This window comes from Colossoma macropomum, unplaced genomic scaffold, assembly GCF_904425465.1.
Source record: "Colossoma macropomum unplaced genomic scaffold, Colossoma_macropomum, whole genome shotgun sequence".
Classification (NCBI taxonomy): domain Eukaryota; kingdom Metazoa; phylum Chordata; class Actinopteri; order Characiformes; family Serrasalmidae; genus Colossoma; species Colossoma macropomum.
In genome coordinates, this window is record NW_023494809.1 from 25,325,013 (window position 1) to 25,344,321 (window position 19,309).

Below are 19,309 nucleotides of genomic sequence, written 5' to 3' on the forward strand. Positions count from 1 at the left end.
TTGAACCTTTATTTAAATGATGAGCACAAAGAAAAGGTTTTAAATGTTTTCACTGATCAACTTAATTGTGTTTTTAAATATAAACAAATTTAGAATTTGATGCCTGCAACACATTAAAAAAAGTTGGGACAGAGGCAAGTGTACTACTGTTTTACATCACCTTTCCTCTTAATTACACTTTTTAATTGCTTGGAATCTGAAGATACTACTTGTTGGAGTTTTGCAAGTGGATTTTTTGCCCACTTTTGCTTGAGACAAGACTTCACCTGCTCAGCAGTCTGTGGTTGTCATTGTCTAAATCTTCGCTTCATGCCGCGCCATACATTTTCAATAGGAGACAGATCTGGTCTGCAAGCAGGCCAATTAAGCACATGCACTATGTATCTACATGCAAAATGAGGTCTGGCATTGTCTTGCTGAAATAACCATGGACTGCCTGGGAAAAGACATCTTCCTGATGGTAGCATGTGCCTCTTTAAAATCTCAATATACACCTTCACATCAGTGGTACCTTCACGCATACGCGTCATCCTTGCCATGGGCACTGATGCAACCCACACCATGACAGATGTTGGCTTTTGCACCTTTCGCTGATAAAGATCTGAATGGTCTTTCTAGTCTTTGGCACAGAGAACTTGAAATGTAGACTCATCTGACCACATCACACATTTTTACTGCCTTTTGAACCATCTATGAGGAGCTTTTCTGTTTTTTCCCTGCTTTTCTGCATAAATTGATTTATGGCTTTCTCCTAGCATAATAGAGTTTTAAGTTACGTTTCTTGATGCAGCGGCAGAATGTGTTAAGTGACAACGGTTTTCCAAAGTATTCACGAGCCTATGTGGCTGTATTTAACACAGTAGTATGATGGTTTCTCCTGCCTTGTCCTCCAGAGACTGAGATTTCTCTGTATTCATTGAATCTTATCATAGTGTTATTTGAACAGTAAATAGTGAAAGACCTGAATTCTTCAAAAATGTTCTTTTTGAACTGTTCGACATTTCTCTTACGAAGTTTGGCACAAGTTCATGAGCGACGACCCATCTTTGCTTGCAAAGACTGAGCCTTGGTTGGATGCTCCTTTTATACCCAATCATAATACAGGGAGATTCAGTCGAAAGAGGCCCCGAATATTCTGTTGTAACTCCCGTTAGGATGAAGCAATCTGAACCAAAAAAATACGCTACATACCTTGACGTATGTGTAATCAATTACATTACATGCGATGCTGTGATCTCTATTTGATCTCCGTTTTCTGCCAGACAGATTTCAACGCCATGCTCCCTGTTCCTAAACGTATCGGAAAGCATATCGGGATGTTTTCCTTCAAATCTTCCGCAGTGCAAGGCTTGTTCCGACTTTTCCTTTGAGCATAAGGTGGTGAGGATCCGGCGACCGTGGTGGCCAAAGCCCTTTTGAAATTACCCTGTTGCCGAAGAAGGACTCAATTTCTGCCATGCTCCTTGCGTACTGTATACTGTACACCACCATCCTGATGAGAAGTCGAGTGGCTGAGTGAAGGGGTACGGGGGTATGCGCGCAGAAGTTGCAAACGGAGCTTAAACATTGCGGCGGCTGTCCGGCACCTACCTCATCGCTCCGACACAGGGGCATCCTGGCTTGTTCGAAGCTCCATGTACTGAGGAGCACATTGCACATCGTGTCTTTCGGATTGCGTCATCCTAGTGAGAGTTATTACAGAATATTCAGGGCCTCTTTTGAGTGAATCATCCTGTACTTTCACCTGTTACCAGTTCACTTGCTTAATGTGGAATGTTTCAAAACAGTGTAATTTAAATATTCTATAAACATTTCATGCTTATTTTGCCCCGTCCAAACTTTTTTTTTTTTTAATATAATTTCTTTATATTTACAAAATACAATCATGTTGGTAAGTCAAACATTAAAAGCCATTTCTTTGTACTTTTGTCAGTAAAATAAAGGTTCAAGAGATTTAACAAGACACAGATTCTTATTTTTATTCCATTTTACGAATTGTCCCAACTTTCCTGAAATGTATGTGTTTAATCATGTTATGGAATTACATTTCATACTTTTGTCCCATATTTTAGTTTATAATGTTGGGTAAACATTTAGTGTAAAAACTTTATATTGTTTAAATTATTTTTTTAGACCATCTAGCTTGAATTTGAGTTTGAGACCCCTGTTTTAAAAATGTATTTATTTTATTATTTTACTTTACTGTTTTCACAGTATGGAAAATAAATAAAGCAACATGCAAACAAGATTGTGATGAAAAAAAAGCACAGGAAGGGCCTGTACAAAGTACTTTCCTTTCCTTATATGCATTTCTTTCTCGTGCAGCCTGTCTTCCTATGTCTGTTTCTCTGTGCATGTCTTTCTTTTCCTCTCTTTGGCCCTCACTCTTTCTCTCCTCTGCTTTACCTGGAGTAGGCTGCAAGGCCGGTTACAGTAGGCTTTCCGTGGGTGCAGTTGCCTCCAGAGTACAGAGGCTCCGGTTTGAGGAATAAAGTAGGTAGTACCGCTCTGTAGTGCATGCTGGTGAACTCCATCAGTTTCATGGCATGGATGTGAAAAATGGTGCTCAGAGAAATAGACATGCTAACAGTGCTAGTAATGAATGGAAGTTAGTAGGCACCAGTTGATATGATGTCGTTAGCGTTGTGGTAATTAGTGGCTATTTGCTTTCATTCATTGGTAGCAACATTTAGCTTTTGTTTAACTGAATTATTCCTTATCTAATCCCTGTCTTTCCCTTAAACTTACACTCACTACCTTAGCCTACGCAGAAGTGCATGATCAACAGAAGAGCCATGTTTCGTCTAAATGATAAATGGAACAGCAGTGAATATTTGATCACTTTTAGTTCACTAGGGGATCAAAATATGTTCACCACTATGATGTAGAGGTGGGTGATATGGTGAAAATTTAACACCACGATACTTCAAGGCTTGACAATATACACAGTATGCATCACAGTATTTAGATTTCTGAGGTTTGGTAAGTTGAAACAGACAAAAAAACTCCAGCAGTGCCATATTTTAAAACTAACAATACAATGCTCTCGTTGTAATGAAACATACATCATTCATTGTTTAAGAACTGATGATATCCATATGGCAGAATTATGTTGAATGTGTTTATAGCTCTTATATCAAGGTCACATTAATCTTCTTACTATGATTTTAAATTTTAAGTACAACCCCCTTTTAAAAATGTTAGGACGTTGTGCAAAATATACATAAAAACAGAATGCAATGTTGTGCAAATCCCAAAAAGTTATCCCTGAAGAAACACTTATCCCACTTGTCCTCAGAACATGCTTAGAGAAAAGGATGCTTGAGTTTCATGTGATATCTGACATTCAGAACAGACGTAATACATATATTGCATTAACTTAATTACTTTTGATCTTCATTTAAAATATTAGCAAAAATCTAACCCTTGTTTAAGGTATAATGATTGAAAGAAAAATTCTTATGATGAAATAATTTTTTTTTTTTTTCTATCTATGTGTGCCACAGCTGTTGGCAGCCCTAGAAGTTGTTAAGAGTGAAATGCTCAGCCATGACTTCCTGTTTCATTCAGAAATATATATGAGAATTCCCTCAATCATCCATCACTATGAGAAAGACCAAAGAATACAGCAGTGATGTGTGACAAAAGGTTATTGAGCTGCACAAATCAGGAAATGATTTTTGTTAATGTTTTGAATGAAAGATTAAAAGGATAAGTGATAAAGAATTTTTTGTACGTCTGCTTTGCTCATGTTTGCCAGGGGTGGCAATAATTGTGGAGGTGCATGTATATATATATATATATATATATATATATATATATATATAAATGTATATATATATATATATATATAAATGTATGTATGTATATAAGGATTTGTGTTTCTTTCATGTACCGTACATGAGCTGTACATGTACAGAAGTCCTAGGCATCGAAGGAAATAATTAAAAATAATTTATGATAGTCATTGTGTTTTAACATATTTTAAAATATGTCTAGAATATGTGTAAACAGATATTTACAGCAAAACATTATCATTTGAGCTAGTTAGAATAACAAAGTTTAGTTTCTCACTTCTCCTCAATGGTCCCAGTCATTGCATGTATTTACTAAATTCCTTCATCAGCACACCTGCTTTAATGCAAAGGAGTATTGATTAGCCCAACCAGGATGATGACAGGGACACGGGGAGCTTATATATCTGTCCTGTTCTTCCTTTAGGCCTCCAGTGGGAACTATTACTTCATCCCCTACGTGATGACACCCAACCATGAGTACATCTGCTGCGAGAACGTGGCCCAGCGGAGAGCATCCGAGTATATGCAGCCCAGCTGGGATAACTTACTCGGGCCTCTGTGTGTGCCACTGGTGGACCGCTTTGTCAGTCTGCTCAAAGACATCCACGTCACCTCCTGGTATGAACCTGTACTGCATAGCTTAAAAGTAAAGAAGCATAGTTTGGTGCCAGTAGTACCGCAGGTGATTTCAGTTTTGCTGAATGGTATGCTGAGTGCCAAACAAATCCAAGGTGCACTGTGTGGCTTGGATCAAATCTCTCCTACCTTCACATGCCTCAGAGAAAGCAAGCACTGACTCCATGTTCTTAGACTGGAGGTGTTGTAATGCAGTACGTGTGGTTACTTGCAGAAGATGTTAAGCTTAAAGCCAGAAACAATTGACAGTCAAATCAGTGCTGCTAAGGGTAGGTGATATGATTAATATACAATAAAAAAAAATCAGAAACGCTTTTCTTTGTATTGTTATAGGAGTGTATTGCGTGCCATCTGGTGTGAAATGGGCTTAACACTACCTTCACCATTCTTGACAGATAAGAGGGAATGCTTTGGATCATGAGCAGTTTCTTCTCTTCCCTTCGTTCTGATCCAAGTTGGTCTTTGCCTCATCTGTCCTTAATACATTATTCCAAAACTTTTTCAGACGTTTTTGAAAGATCTGGTCTTCCAGTTTTTAATGCTTACTGATGTTGTACATATGATAAACCCTCTGTATTTACTCTGGTGAAGTCGTGACTTGATTGTTGACTTTGACACAGATAAGGCTGCCTCCTGGAGAGAGTTCTCTGTCTAGCAAACAGTTGTGAAGGTTTCTTCTTTGCCAGGAAAATAATTCTTCTGTCATCCAACACATTTGTTTTCCATGGTCTTTCTGAGCTCACCAGTGCATTCTTTCTTTTTAAGAATGGACCGAATAGTTCATCTGGCCACTGTTGAGTGTTTTTGCTATCTCTCTGATTAGTTTATTGTGATTTATCGTCTAATGATGGCTTGTTTCACTGGAAGTGACAGCTCTTTGGACTTTATATTGAGAGTTAACAGCAACAGATTGCAAATGCAAATGCCACATTTCCCAGTCAACTCTAGACCTTTTATCTGCTTGTTTGTAAGTGAAATAATGAGTGAGTAACACACAACAGGCCATGGAATAGTCAAGTAGCCAATTGTCCAGCAACTTTGAGCCCCTAAAAATGTGGGGGTTATGTATGAAAGTGGTTGTAATTCCTATAATGTTCACCCCGTTTGAATTTAAATTCCCTCTTAAAACTGAAAGTCTGTGCTCATATTCATTATTTCATTTAATCTACGCTATGCTGCGGTAGACAGCTAAAATAACAAAAACTGTGTTGACGTCCAAATATTCATGGACCTGGCTGTATAACATCCAGATTCAGCTTTTGCAAAAATAAACCGTTAAGAAGAAAAATAGGTGACACTTAACACGTTTCTAGAGGTATATCATTTTTACCCTCTTGAGTGGGAGATTTTGCACATTTTGTGTAGTCAGGTTCGTTGGTAGATTTTTAGGATTTTTAGTTTTTGTATTCACCTATTAGGAATTTTTCTTTAACATGAGGGTGGTTTTATTTTTGATACACAAAACACATATCAAGATGATATAATGTCTCAATCCACAGTTATTACGTCATTTTATCACAACGCAGCCAAAAAAGGCAGGGCGATGAATTTCCCCGAAGTGCAGCGGCACAGAAATGCTGTATCTATTATGTCTACAACAGTAAGCTCATCTTATTCAAGCTGTCTTCATATTTTAATATGCAGTATGTCATTGCACAACAACCAAGTAATTACCACAGCGCATCATTTGCTGTAAAGCTGAAGGAAGTGGATGGAGGTTTGATGTTAATTCTCAGATTGACACAACTTTGTATGCAAAGTTCAGCCCATTTCCACTATCAGAGCAGTAATTAAAAAGTTGAAAACAACTGGAGATGTTAGGAATCTGCCAGGAAGAGGACATATGTCTATACTGATGATACATTTAGTGAGGAGGATGGTTTGAGTGGACAAAGAATCTTTAAGGATCACAGATGGGGAATGCAGGCATTTGTTAGGTCTTGTGGTTAGAACGTCACCCAGACCACAATCAAACACCTATATAACCTATATAACCACAAGTTGTTTGGGCGGGTTGCCAGAAGGAGGCATCTGCTGTCAAGGACCAACAGGCTCAAGCTTGTTTTTTTTTTCAATCATTGTACTTAAAAGGTTAGATTTTATTTTATTTTAGATACACAAAAAACATCCAGATGACATAATAACTCAATTCACAGTTATTAGTAATTTAATTACAACACAGAAAAGGCAGGGTGCAGAATTTCCCGGAAGTGTGGTAGCACAGAAGTGCTCTATCTATCACATCTATAACAGTAAGCTCATCTTATGCAAGCTGATTTCATATTTTAATACGCAATATGTCATTGCAGAACAACAAGTAATTACCACAGCACGTCATTTGCTCTAAAGCTGAAGGAGGTGGTTGGCGGTTTGAGGTTAATTCTCAGATCTTTGTATGCAATCAGTAGTAGGGATGCACTGATCAGTAAAGGGAATTCTAGATCGATGCCAGTATCCCATTTTTTCATGCACACGTCAGCTGATGCTGATGTCGGCTTTCTAAAGGGATTCTGCAGATAGTTGAGCGCAGTAGCCCAGAATCATCTAAATGTTCTGCTCCTCCTAGAATACAATAAATACGTCATCAAATATGCTTTTGAAATATCTAAAACATCATTTGGTAGAACTAATACCGATGTGATTCCAATATGCACTCCATGTTGTGATAAACGGCCATTTGACCATCTGAAGGACATTCAATTAAAATTGTTGTAAAGAATGAATTTACATATTTGTATTGTGGCAATGTGATAAACAGTTATTGTGCCTTTCACTCTACAGTGCTGTGGAGAAACTAGGCCCTGTTCTGTTTTTTTTTTGAAGGATGAGATGAGAGGGTTGTGGTAACCAGCTTTCAAGATGATGTTTTTTAAAGCTCTTTGATTCACATGGTTCACTCATCACTGTATAATGTACTGTCATGTTAAATAAAAGGACAAAAATTACTTAATTTTCTAAAACAGTATTCATATTCATCCTGAAGTCTGAATTTTGTCTGTTCTTTTGCCCATTTGTATAGATAGCAGCATGTCATACAGATTCAGAAACCAAATAAGTAAGTCCTTTTGTAATTGTTTAACAGCTGAACACGTATGGAATGATTTAGGTGTGTATTTTGCTGAATGCTTGCCTGATGGCTTTAAGTGTCCTTTACTAGCTAGCTACATTTGCAAAAATAAAGAGCAGACTTCAGACACCAAACTTTTCTTGGCTGGTCATCTATATGTGGGGTAAAGGAAGGTTGTGCAAATTCGATTTTTGACCTAACCATCACTTCAAAGTAAACTCTGAGGGCTGAGACTTTTTTTCTGTCCCTTTTATATAGACCCTGTTACCACTTCGGCCTGAAAAGTCTAGACGGCTGCTGAACATAGACCAAGTTGCAACGCAAAAGAGCCTCATGTGCCTAAAAATTTAGCAGATGCATCTATGAAGAATGTCTTTTTCTTCTTTTATCTCTGTTTACAGTGCATCATTCAAAGACACTCTGTTGAATGACATCAGAAAAGCCAGAGAGAAGTACCAGGGGGAGGAGCTGGCCAAGGAGTTGTCTCGAATCAAGCTCCGCATTGACAACACTGAGGTTCTTACTCAAGATATTGTTATGAATCTGCTCTTCTCCTACAGAGACATACAGGTACAGGTAGCTGATGTAGATAGTGAGGCTCAGTCCTCAACACAGATGCAGCCAAGCAAAAAAAAATGTCCTGATTCTCACCTTTGTTTTCCTCCAATGGATTCTGCTGCAGGACTATGATGCCATGGTGAAACTGGTGCAGACACTTGAGATGTTGCCCACTTGTGACCTCGCCAATCAGCCCATGATCCAGTTCCACTACGCCTTCGCTCTCAATAGGTAATCACAAAGATATACTGTTCATTCTTCTATCGGTATACATGAGATAGAAGATGCATCCGTTCTTCTTTTCTTTCTTTTCCCTCTCTCTATAGATGGATGAATAGATAGATGAATATTGGGATAGATAGATAGATGGATGGATGGGTGGATACCCTAATAGATAAATGGATAGATACACTAATAGATAGATAGATAGATAGATACTCTACTAAAAGCAACTACAAAAAGGACTGTGCAAAAACACATATAAGGAGAAGCCATGAAAACTTACACAACTTACAGTAGACCTACAAGACAAGACTGACAGTTAGATGCTTTATTAATCTTGAAGGAAATTTACAAGATGAAGATATTTAAACAGTAGGTTTGCAAATACGGGCTTGAATGAAGGTGAATATTTGATACATTAACTGAGGTAGCCTGTGACTATAACTTTATATTGCATTGTTCAAAGATCAGTCATTTTGTCTGCTGATATTTGTGTGTGGCTATGTATTTGCAGGCGAAACAGCCCGGGAGACAGAGAGCAGGCGCTACGTGTGATGCTGCAAGTTCTTCAGTCATGTGAGCACCCTGCTCCTGACATGTTCTGTCTGTGCGGCCGCATCTATAAGGATGTTTTCTTGGACTCCGACTGTAAGGATACCAAAAGCAGAGACAACGCCATTCAGTGGTGAGAACAGTTATTGCAAATAACAGGTGAAAACGAGCATGCTTTAAGGCTTGATTCAGAAGAGCAAATAGAGAGCTTATACCACATACGAGGCTTGCATAATATGAACAGACTTCCATTTTGAGATTATCCTGCTAGATATTGCCATCTTGATATACATCTTGATATACCTAAAATCAAAATTGACCTTTTTGTCTTGTTCACATCCTTGTAATTTTACTAAGCACGATTCATCACATCATTTAAAAGACAAAATTATTCTTTCTCCATAATCTTCGATTGGCTTTTGCCCACTTCTTAATGCCCTCTGACTTTGTATTAACACGAGCAGGAAATAAATGATATTAACCAATAATATCATAGCATATTTTCCTTCCCCCTCCTCGTCCTGCACCTCCTGTTATACCAAGATTTTGTTCTTGTTGCCCAGTCCACGTGCCGGACGTGTTGCAGGAGGCAAGTAGTGTGGACTAGCACACTGACTCCATGTAAATTTTGGAAGAAACGCTTTTCATGATCCACTCAAATCCCAATGATTAGAATCATCCCCATAATTATTTCCTACCTGATTATCCTGTTTTACTCAGAAATACAGCACCTTATGGAGGAAAAATGTCATTCTGATGTCCATTTCACAGTGACTGTATATTAGAACACCTTGGTGAACCTTTGATGTAATTTTTTTGACTAAAACTATTCATTCACATGATTGTGGGATCAGATGAGTGTCATTTTTTAATCTACACATACAGAAACTGGTCTGGAATGTCTGAGGTCTGAATGTCTTGTCTATTTATTAAGTCACCATTGTGGGTTTTTTTTTTTTTTGGCTGGATGTTCAGGTACAGGAAGGGCTTTGAACTGCAGCCCACACTGTACTCCGGCATCAACCTGGCTGTGCTGCTCATCGTGTCTGGACAGCAGTTTGAGAGCTCCATAGAACTCAGGAAAATAGGTGAGACCTAAGAAGATTTCAGACTCTTCTGAAATAGTAGTAGAGTTTCAGTAGTTTGAGCGTGATAGTTTTTAGATCTTCATTTTAAGTGAAGTGCTTCAATTAAAAGTAGTTCATTTTAAGGCGTGGTAGTATTTACTTACAGATCTTGGATCAGTATTGCTATTGGCTGATAAAGTGCTATTGTGCCATCTCGAGTTCTTTCTCTCTTTTTCTGGCTTTCTCACTCCAGTGTTAAATGACACCTCTCTCTTTCTCAGGTGTCAGGCTAAACAGTCTACTGGGCCGGAAGGGCAGTCTGGAGAAGATGAATAACTACTGGGATGTGGGGCAGTTCTTTACGGTCAGCATGCTGGCCAACGACATCCCTAAAGCAGTGCAGGCTGCTGAAAAACTCTTCAAACTCAAACCTCCCATCTGGTAAATATCCAGTATAAGGAATTGCTTTCAGCTGCTGGATTTTAGTAGTTTGATGGTAAATATACTAAAATTCTGAAATGACAATATATGTAATAAAGACAAGTCTTTCTATCCCTCTTGAATCCTGACTCGCTTTCAGGTATTTACGTTCAGTGGTGCAGAACCTCAAGCTCATCCAGCACTTCAAGAAGCAGAACACTGAGCATTCCCCTCAGAGAGAGAGACTCAATTTCTGGATGGACATCATCGTAGAAGCAACACAAGGAACCACTAATGGCCTACGTTTCCCAGTACTAAACTACCGTTTATCAAACAGAGATCTAAATACACACACTCAGGGAGAGCACAGGCTAATGCGCTAACAATGTCTGTAACCACTCTGTCTTTCTCTCCATTCTGAAGGTGTTGATTCTGGAGCCTACCAAAGTATACCAGCCCTCTTACGTGTCCATAAACAGTGAAGCTGAAGAGAAAAATGTGTCTATCTGGCATGTGTCTCCAGCTGAAACGGTCAGCAATCCGCCCTCAGCAGTGCACAGTATTGAATTTACTTGATTCGAATGTGTGCTGAATTTCAACATTAATAAAATGCATCAGCACAATTATTGCCAAAAGTGAATAAACTGAAAGAGAAAATTGTGTTGATGTATTATGTTGTATTCATGTGAATATGATGTGCATATTTGAATCAAGTAAAAACATCACTTTTAGTATGGCAAAAGTAACTCATTTCAAGTACTATTATAAATCTTTGTTTTCTCAATGCGTTCTACACAGAAAGGCATCCATGAATGGAACTTCACAGCATCATCCATCAAAGGAATCAGGTGAGAGTTGTTTGCTCACTCTCTCTCTCCTCCCTCTTACTCCTGTGTGTGTGTGTGTGTGTGTTTATACTTCCCTCAGGCAGTGACCTTTACACATCCGCTCACTTTACTCTCTCCAGAGCTCCTGGTTATCTTTGCCTGCCTCACAGTGCAGGGTCATCAGTGCTTATCATAATGGCATAATTTTTTTTTCTGTCCAGCATCTCCAAATTTGATGAGCGATGCTGTTTCCTGTACGTACATGATAATTCTGATGATTTTCAAATCTATTTCTCCACGGAGGACCAGTGTGGCAGGTGGGTTCCGCTGTAAACAGGTGCACAACACGCTATGGTAGAAATTTACCTTTTAAAAATATAACAAAATAATAACTTTTGCTCTTGTCGGCACACAGTATACATGTACAAAGTATAGTGTATGGATAAAAGTGTTGGGACACACCTCTTAATCATTGAATTCAGTTGTTTCATTCAGTCTCATTGCCACAGCTGTATAAAATCAAACCATGCAGTCTGCCTGCAGTCTACAAACATTAGTTTCTGTTTTATTCAAGCATGGTACTGTAATAGGATCCCGCCGTTGCAAGTCAGTTTGCAAAATTTCTTCCCTTCAAAATATTCCACGATCAGCTGTGAGTGGTATTATAGAAAAGTAGAAGCATTTTCACTCATGTCTGCGTGCGTGTAGCAGGCTACGAGTCTTCAACTGAGGCTTGTCAATCAAGAGTGATCAGTAGAATTTTAGGGCCAGACAATTTGCTTAAGTCTTAATGTTTTTTAAGCCATGTTTTATTATATGTCTGTCTTTTTTCTTTCAAACTTTGCTACGTTATATATGACGCTCAATTTTTGCATCATACAAATATATTTAATCATATCATAGCAAACCATCCAGTTATTATTCAGTAACTGCTATTAAACTAAACTGCATGTAGTGTAGTTATGAAGGGGGAATTGAAGTGTGGGACCACATCTTGGTAATCTAGAGCAAACTCGCCATGCCTAAGAATAACTGTCCAAATTATTGTTGTGTAGGTGCTTTGGCCAAACTGAATATAGTTTAAAAGGGCCTGCACACTAATGAAAAAGTAAATTAAAAGGTTTGTCAGATCTTTAATAGAAAACAAATTATACAGAAAAACAGTTAAAACAATGAAATACTCATGTACACTCATGCATGCACACATGAACATTGATAATGACAATGTTGTGAGGATTGCATTGTCTTATGTTCTGTTATGAAAGGTTTTGCTCCATGGTGAAAGAGGTGATCACAGATGGGTCAGGAAACGCTGTGGAGCTGGAGGGAGAGGGAGATGGGGACACTCTGGAGGTGAGAGGCTACCTTGGCTTTTCACAGTAGTTCCCACAGTCCTAGAAAACCTAAAGGAGTCAGTGTTTTTTTTTTAATCAATTTCCATAATTCGGAGTGAAAATAAGTTTGGTTCACAATTTCTGTTTATTTGCTGATATATTGGAATTTAAAAAAAAAAAAATTTGCACAGGCCACATTTTATGTTTAATTTTTTTTCCAATATGTCAGACTCAGCAAATAAATAAATTGTAATTGTGCATTAAAATGTGCAGAAGGATGCATTAACAATCAGCAAATATATCGCTGTTGTCGGAAGAAAACCTTGTATCTCCAAAACTTAACTTTACAGGAAAGGGAAAAAAAAACTTTACTTTTAATGTAAGTCAGTGGAACCAGACTTTTTCCCCAAGTAATTTTGGGCCATTTCTTTTGGTCCATTCTTCATGAAATTTACACACAATTTAAAGGGCAACAGGCACTTTCAAATTATGTCAAAAACTGAAAAACAACAAAAATGGAGATATGAGGTTTTCTTCCATCAGCAGCAATCTGTAATTAGACTAGGGGTGCTCAAACTTTTGCATACAACTGTATATAGTAATGTGCAAAAGTTAAAATCTCGATACAGTGTTTTGATTCTTTTTTTAATTCTCGATATGTCAATAACCTAAGTATACATGTCTGTAGGACCATGTTTGATGTCAAATGGTTACTTTCCCTATCATGAGCTGGTGTTAGCAATAAAGATTAAAAGCAGTGTAATACAAAAGCTCTGCACATCAATACTTAGTTTTGCGCCACACCTGAGGTAAATGTTAAACTATGCTTTTATTAAAGTTGTGAAAAAATGTCATGGGAGTTTTAAAACTAAACCTTGAGAATGCAAAATTTTGCAGATTAAGTCTTTGAAGGCTGTTTTTTATTGTGCTTAATTTGTGTGTATATAGCTGACACACTTTGTGCCTTGGTTGTGTTGCAGTATGAGTATGACTACAATGAGAACGGCGATAGGGTGGTCCTGGGCAGAGGTACATACGGGGTGGTATACGCCGGGAGAGACCTCAGTAACCAAGTACGCATTGCCATTAAAGAGATCCCTGAGAGGGACAGCAGGTGAGAAGAGCGCCATCATGTGGTCAGAAGTAAAAACATTCTTTTCCAGTGTTTGATGATTAGCAGTGTACTGTGTGCAGGTACTCTCAGCCTCTGCATGAGGAGATAGCACTCCACAAATACCTGAAACACCGAAACATCGTCCAGTACCTGGGCTCTGTGTCTGAGGACGGCTACATCAAGATCTTTATGGAGCAAGTTCCTGGTGGTATGTATGTCTAGTGTCCAGATTGCACTGCAAGTGCTCTTTTAGAGGAAGAAGAAACTGTAGAAACTGTATTGTATATAAGAACCTTGATTCTCAGACATTTTAGCCTTTAGTGGTTTATGATGAATAAAGTCTCAGCCTTCATATAGTGCGATTATGGTTGTGAAATGTTATTATCCAACTGTAGGTATAGATTGGAAGTTCTTAATCACAGGATAGCTTTAGCTATATTTGAGTGAAATCTACATTGAACTGTGCAGAAGCTGGAGAGCTACACAGTGTTGAATCACTATTCATATTAATATTTTTTTCTGATTTATATATAATTTATAACAGCGCAGATTTAAATACTCTAAACTACACAATAAAATGTACTTTTAGATGTGGTGTTCAGTATTTTGGTAACAACAATAAGTTATTCAATGATAAATAATGTGCGATTATTATGTATTTACAGGATTTGTTTTGTGTAGATGTGATTGTTTTTTTCTTACAGGTTCCTGTTGATTATTTGTAATTTTATTGTAATTTATTAACTTACACAGGACTAGCATATTAAAATCATTTTATACATTTATCTGCCTCCATTACTGGTTTTAGTTTTGAGTAAAGTGCATTTTATTGCTTTTTTACAGATTTTTTCAGATAAGCGTAGCTTAACAAATTATTGAAATTTACGCAAGACAATAAAAACAAAGACTCAGTAACACAGAGAAAAATGGAGGCAAAAAGGCCTTCAAGACCTTAAAGATGTTGATAAAAAAAGTAAACAGTTTGTTGATGTGAAAATATACAATGTTATGAAATTTGAATAAAGGAAAGGCCGTGCACATAGGACAGAAATGTGAGAATAAAACTTATCATTTGACCCTCGCATTATGTACTTCATTTTCTCCAGAGTGAGAAATTGTATCATGTCTGTCATCCAGTGGCCAAAAACGAGAAGAAAGCTCTTTCAGTTTAATAAAATTAAGGGCCCTGCTGTAAGAGAAGCATATCATTGCTATCCAAAGAAAAACATGTATGTCCATTTCTTTACAAAGACGGGAATTCTGTAGTGACACTAAACAAAGCAATAGGTGGAGTGGATTGCATATGAACACCAGTAAAAACTTTAAAAAGCCCCAAAAATGGAAGTCCAATATAAGGAAACAGGAGGGCAGAGCAAGTTGCTTGTTGTCACAAATGGGTTAATGTCACGAAAGATTTTGGCAAGCCTAGATTTTCATAAATGCCTGTGGTGTACCAACTTAAATTAGAGCAGACTATGTCTAGCACAGATTGAGGAGTGTATCCTAGCAAGTATACCATCCCACACATCCTCTGACAACTCCATACCCAAATCACCCTCCCAAGCACTTTCATACTGGTTTTATATTATTGAAAACATTGATACCAAACTTTTGACTCGTACTGCTTTGAGTAAAAACATATTTTTATCACAGCTGAGACTTTACTTTTACAGCAGTGTATAAAACTCAAAGTGTGCAGGTCAGATTTATTGTGGTCATGTCTGTCTCATTCACAGGTAGTCTGTCAGCGTTGCTCCGTTCTAAGTGGGGTCCTCTTAAAGAGGCCACAATCATCTTTTATACTCGTCAGATTTTGGAAGGGCTACGCTACCTACATGAAAATCAGATTGTCCATCGGGATATTAAGGTAATTACAACCAACCAGATCAGAATTGATGCTTCTTTTAACCTCTTTTTAACCCTTTAACGCTAAAACGAAAAAGCAGCCATCTCTACCTTCTACACTTCACCTTCAGTATTGTGATTTGTCAGTGCAGTTATCATGATTATTCAGATATAAAAAGCCCTAAAAGGTTTTAGATTTTAAATTTTTATTTAGCCTATAATACAAACTACAATGGGAAGCAAACAAATGCACAGCCACATACTTTTCATTCAGTCACATGTTATTTTTACTGTGATTAAACAAATCAACAGTAAGCTCTTGGTGATTCAAAGTCCGTTCTGAAGTTGTGCCCACGATTTTTCAGAAACTAGCTTCATGTTGAGCTTCATGTTGTATGAGTATGTATTTCTTTTCAGGGAGACAATGTCTTGGTTAACACTTACAGTGGTGTTCTGAAGATTTCTGACTTCGGCACATCTAAGAGGCTGGCTGGAGTCAACCCCTGCACTGAGACATTCACAGGTAAACAATTCTGACTCATTCAAACACACAGCAGTCATCTCCTCTTATTGTTTTTCCATTAATTAATTTTACTGGCTGTTATATGTTACAGGGGCATGACACCATTTGGTTTTGTCAGTCTTGCTATCTGTTAAATCAGTAGTTCTGTCCAGTCTCTGTGCAGTCATACATGCTGTGATGCAGACACTAAGTCTGAGTACTGGAAGACCTCCCAGATGCCCCTCACTCTGCCAGAGCACACTGGCTTATCACGCTGCCATCATTGTGTTGCGCTACTTTGTGTAGGAATGAGTTTTTACCATAACTGGGGACTATTACCACCTAAATTTGGTAGAATTTTAAAATTCATCTTGTAATAATATGTCATTGTCTACTTGCATAGATATGATTATAGACATAATTGTGTTTTTTCTTGAATGTTTAGAATCTACACTTCTCCACCTCTTTCTATGATGGCGTTTTAGGGCCACTTTTAATAAAAATAAAAATAGTAGACTTCGAGAATAAAGTTGTAATATTTTGAGAAAAAAGTCTTACTGAATAAATTACAACATTAAAGTGGCAGTAATACCAAGAAAAGTCACAATATTGTGAAGGGAAGGCACCTCCTTGTGAGGGGTGTTGAGGAGTTGGTTATACTTTCATATCAATTTCACCCATAAAGAAATACTCAGTCTCCCTGTGTCTCCTGGCACATCAGCACCAGCCTGTTATATATAAGAAACGGCTGAGAAGGAAACTGTGTTTATTTATTTATTTATTTTTTTTTTAACCCAATTATCTCCCCAGTTCCACCCGCTAGTTAGGACTCCCCAATCACACAATACTATCAACGCTAGGAGGGCGAAGGCTAACACAGGCTTCCTCCGAGAGCTGTGAAGCGCCACCTCTTCTTTTCGAACTGCCGCTCACGCAACGTCATTGGACAGCTGAACGCGCTCGGAGGAAAGCGCCATCTGTTACATCAGCTAACAGGCGCCTGCGCTGACTAGCATCACGTTAAGTGATGGGGGGAGAAGGAGGGGCCATCCTACCCCCCCAGAGAGAGCGAGGCCAATTGTGCTTTCTTGGACTCCCAGCTACGGACGGCTGTAGCATCACCGGGGATCGAACTCGCAATCTCCTGATGATAGGGCCAACACTTAGACGGCTGCGCCCTTGGAAGCCCCAATCTGTCTGTTTTGTTGAAGGAGAATCACAAGCAGGGTCGTCTACACGGCGGTCAGTGGCTACATCTCCGTGCCATTCAAAGAGGGCATGAAGTTTCACAGACAATGAGAATTATAATCAAAATAGATCCACAAGGAGACAATGAGTGTGTGGAACTCCGGCGCCAGTACAGCAACCGAGAACCCAACGCGTTACAGCAGCCCCCCTACAGACAGCCCACTTTATCCTCGAAATATTACGACTTTTTTGTCAAAATATTACGACTTTACTCTCGAAGTCTACTATTTTTTTTTATTGACAGTGACCTTAAAACACCATCATATCTTTCAAAGCACTGCAAGTCAGAAATAATTTTACATATAATACTCATACCAGTTTTAAAGAAGGCCATGGGAAACCAAAGATCATAACACAAGTGAGGGTTATGATCTGTCCTGCTAAAGGATTTTGAAGTCATTGGCACTTATCTTTCTCTCGCCTTGACTTCTCAAATCAGAAAATAATTTTTCAGGTAAAGTTGCACTGATACTGTGTGGAACATGCTGTTAAACTGAATGAGAGGCTGTAAGCGATCCAGACTACAGGTCATTAACATAGCTTTAAAAAGTCTTACTGTGGTAAGAAAGGTCATACTGTGAAGTCAACTGAAGGGCAGACTTTAGAGAACTGTTCTTTTTTAAACTGAGTGGGCTGGAGTGTTTATGAGGCATCTGTCCGTGTGGCAGTAACTTGAGAGCAGCTGTATAAGCCAAGCAATTAGGCTCTGTGATGGGAGAGTGTTTGTGTTTAATTACCGCCTGATGGAGTGCAGAGCAGGTGCACTTTCCTTCTCTCGTTCCTCCCTCTTACTCCCTCACTTTACTCCTTTTTTCTCCTCATCGTTCTTTATGCTGATTGTTTTCCCTTCACTTTGTACTAATTTATTTTTTGTTTATTGTGCACATTTTCTCATCTTATTTCTGCTGCCTGTCAAAAGTTTGGGGGCCTAGCTTATTACAATTTTTTCATATTAATAAATATGTTTTCTTTGTTTGCAAGAATTTTAATAGAAAGCTATTCAGATCTTGCCTTTTTGTTTGCAAAAAAAAGTGCAAAACTAAAAAAACAACGGTCATAAGTGCTACTTTGGAAAACACCATAGCCTATGCATTTTATCTTGTTGTTGAGCATTCTAGCCTTTCAGTAAGTGCTTTTGGCAGTAGTTTAGGAAATAAAACAGTCCAATGGTCCAATCCAATTTCTTATTTTTACCCCTACCCCCTTTTTGAGTGTCAACTTGACTTGTGGAACTGAGTTACAAGGGATAGTGGTTGAAATCTTCCCCTACGAAATGGGACCCTCAAATAAAGAGAACATTACTTCATTAACAGGTATCATGTGCCTTCAAAGAGGAGGGATGTGACAATTATTTATTTTCACCAAACCCTGATTTTTCAGTGATATGAAGCTGAAGTCAGCTATTCGCCCAGCTTCCCGTTCGAATTATCCCGTTCCACCTTAAATGGTTTATTTATTCCATTTACGGTGGAACGGGATAATTCGAACGAGAAGCTGAGCGAATAGCTGACTTCAGCTTCATAAAAAAAGCTGAAGCTTTTTTTTGTCTACTGAAAGTTGACCCATTTTTCCACAAATCTGGGCTATATACTATAAACAGATGGCGTCTCTTCAGTGATCTGCTCTGTATAAATAATTTTTATGAAAAAATACAAAGAGCGTCTAAGATTTTTGGCTTTCAGCAGTAAATTGTAAGCATATAGCAATATGTGTATGGTCATAAAATACATTTTCTGTTAATTTGAGGGGAACTTTTACAAAAAATAAATAAATAAAATTAAAATTTACATTTTTTTTCATGCAGTTAATTTGCCTTACGATTTGGTCATATAAATTCAGATGGAAAAATCTAAATATACCCATGAGCATAAGAGGTGGAATGGGAAATTTAGCTAGCTTCATCATTAAACTAAGACAATAGAATGAACAAGCAAACGGAGTGCTAAGGGCTAAGTGGTAGGGGTGAGGGGTGAAAAGTTATTGGGCCTATAAAGAGTGTTCTAAAGTGTACCTAAAGTGAATATTTGTTTTATAATAAAACTTTTGCAGATATTATTTAACTGATAAGTAACAATGTAAATTACCAGAAAAATGCAAAAATGGGTATTTCCAAATCTTTG

General features: G+C 38.0%; 1 protein-coding gene across 8 annotated transcripts in view; it reads left to right on the plus strand.

Moving 5' to 3' along the window:
- map3k15 (mitogen-activated protein kinase kinase kinase 15) overlaps positions 1–19,309 on the plus strand; it is a 45,543-nt gene that overhangs the window by 9,692 nt on the left and 16,542 nt on the right. For 4 of the 8 annotated variants that reach the window (XM_036557983.1, XM_036557984.1, XM_036557985.1 and 1 more), the window contains exons 4-19: positions 2,416–2,493; positions 4,222–4,415; positions 7,902–8,070; positions 8,183–8,289; positions 8,795–8,965; positions 9,808–9,920; positions 10,181–10,340; positions 10,480–10,630; positions 10,743–10,850; positions 11,118–11,167; positions 11,368–11,463; positions 12,412–12,499; positions 13,461–13,594; positions 13,675–13,802; positions 15,331–15,461; positions 15,857–15,962. In XM_036557983.1, coding sequence (XP_036413876.1) covers positions 2,416–2,493; positions 4,222–4,415; positions 7,902–8,070; positions 8,183–8,289; positions 8,795–8,965; positions 9,808–9,920; positions 10,181–10,340; positions 10,480–10,630; positions 10,743–10,850; positions 11,118–11,167; positions 11,368–11,463; positions 12,412–12,499; positions 13,461–13,594; positions 13,675–13,802; positions 15,331–15,461; positions 15,857–15,962 — 1,984 coding nt within the window. Of the gene's footprint in view, positions 1–2,412; positions 2,494–4,221; positions 4,416–7,901; positions 8,071–8,182; positions 8,290–8,794; positions 8,966–9,807; positions 9,921–10,180; positions 10,341–10,479; positions 10,631–10,742; positions 10,851–11,117; positions 11,168–11,367; positions 11,464–12,411; positions 12,500–13,460; positions 13,595–13,674; positions 13,803–15,330; positions 15,462–15,856; positions 15,963–19,309 lie in introns of all 8 variants that reach the window. The other 4 variants (XM_036557987.1, XM_036557988.1, XM_036557990.1 and 1 more) reach the window with 2 other exon arrangements.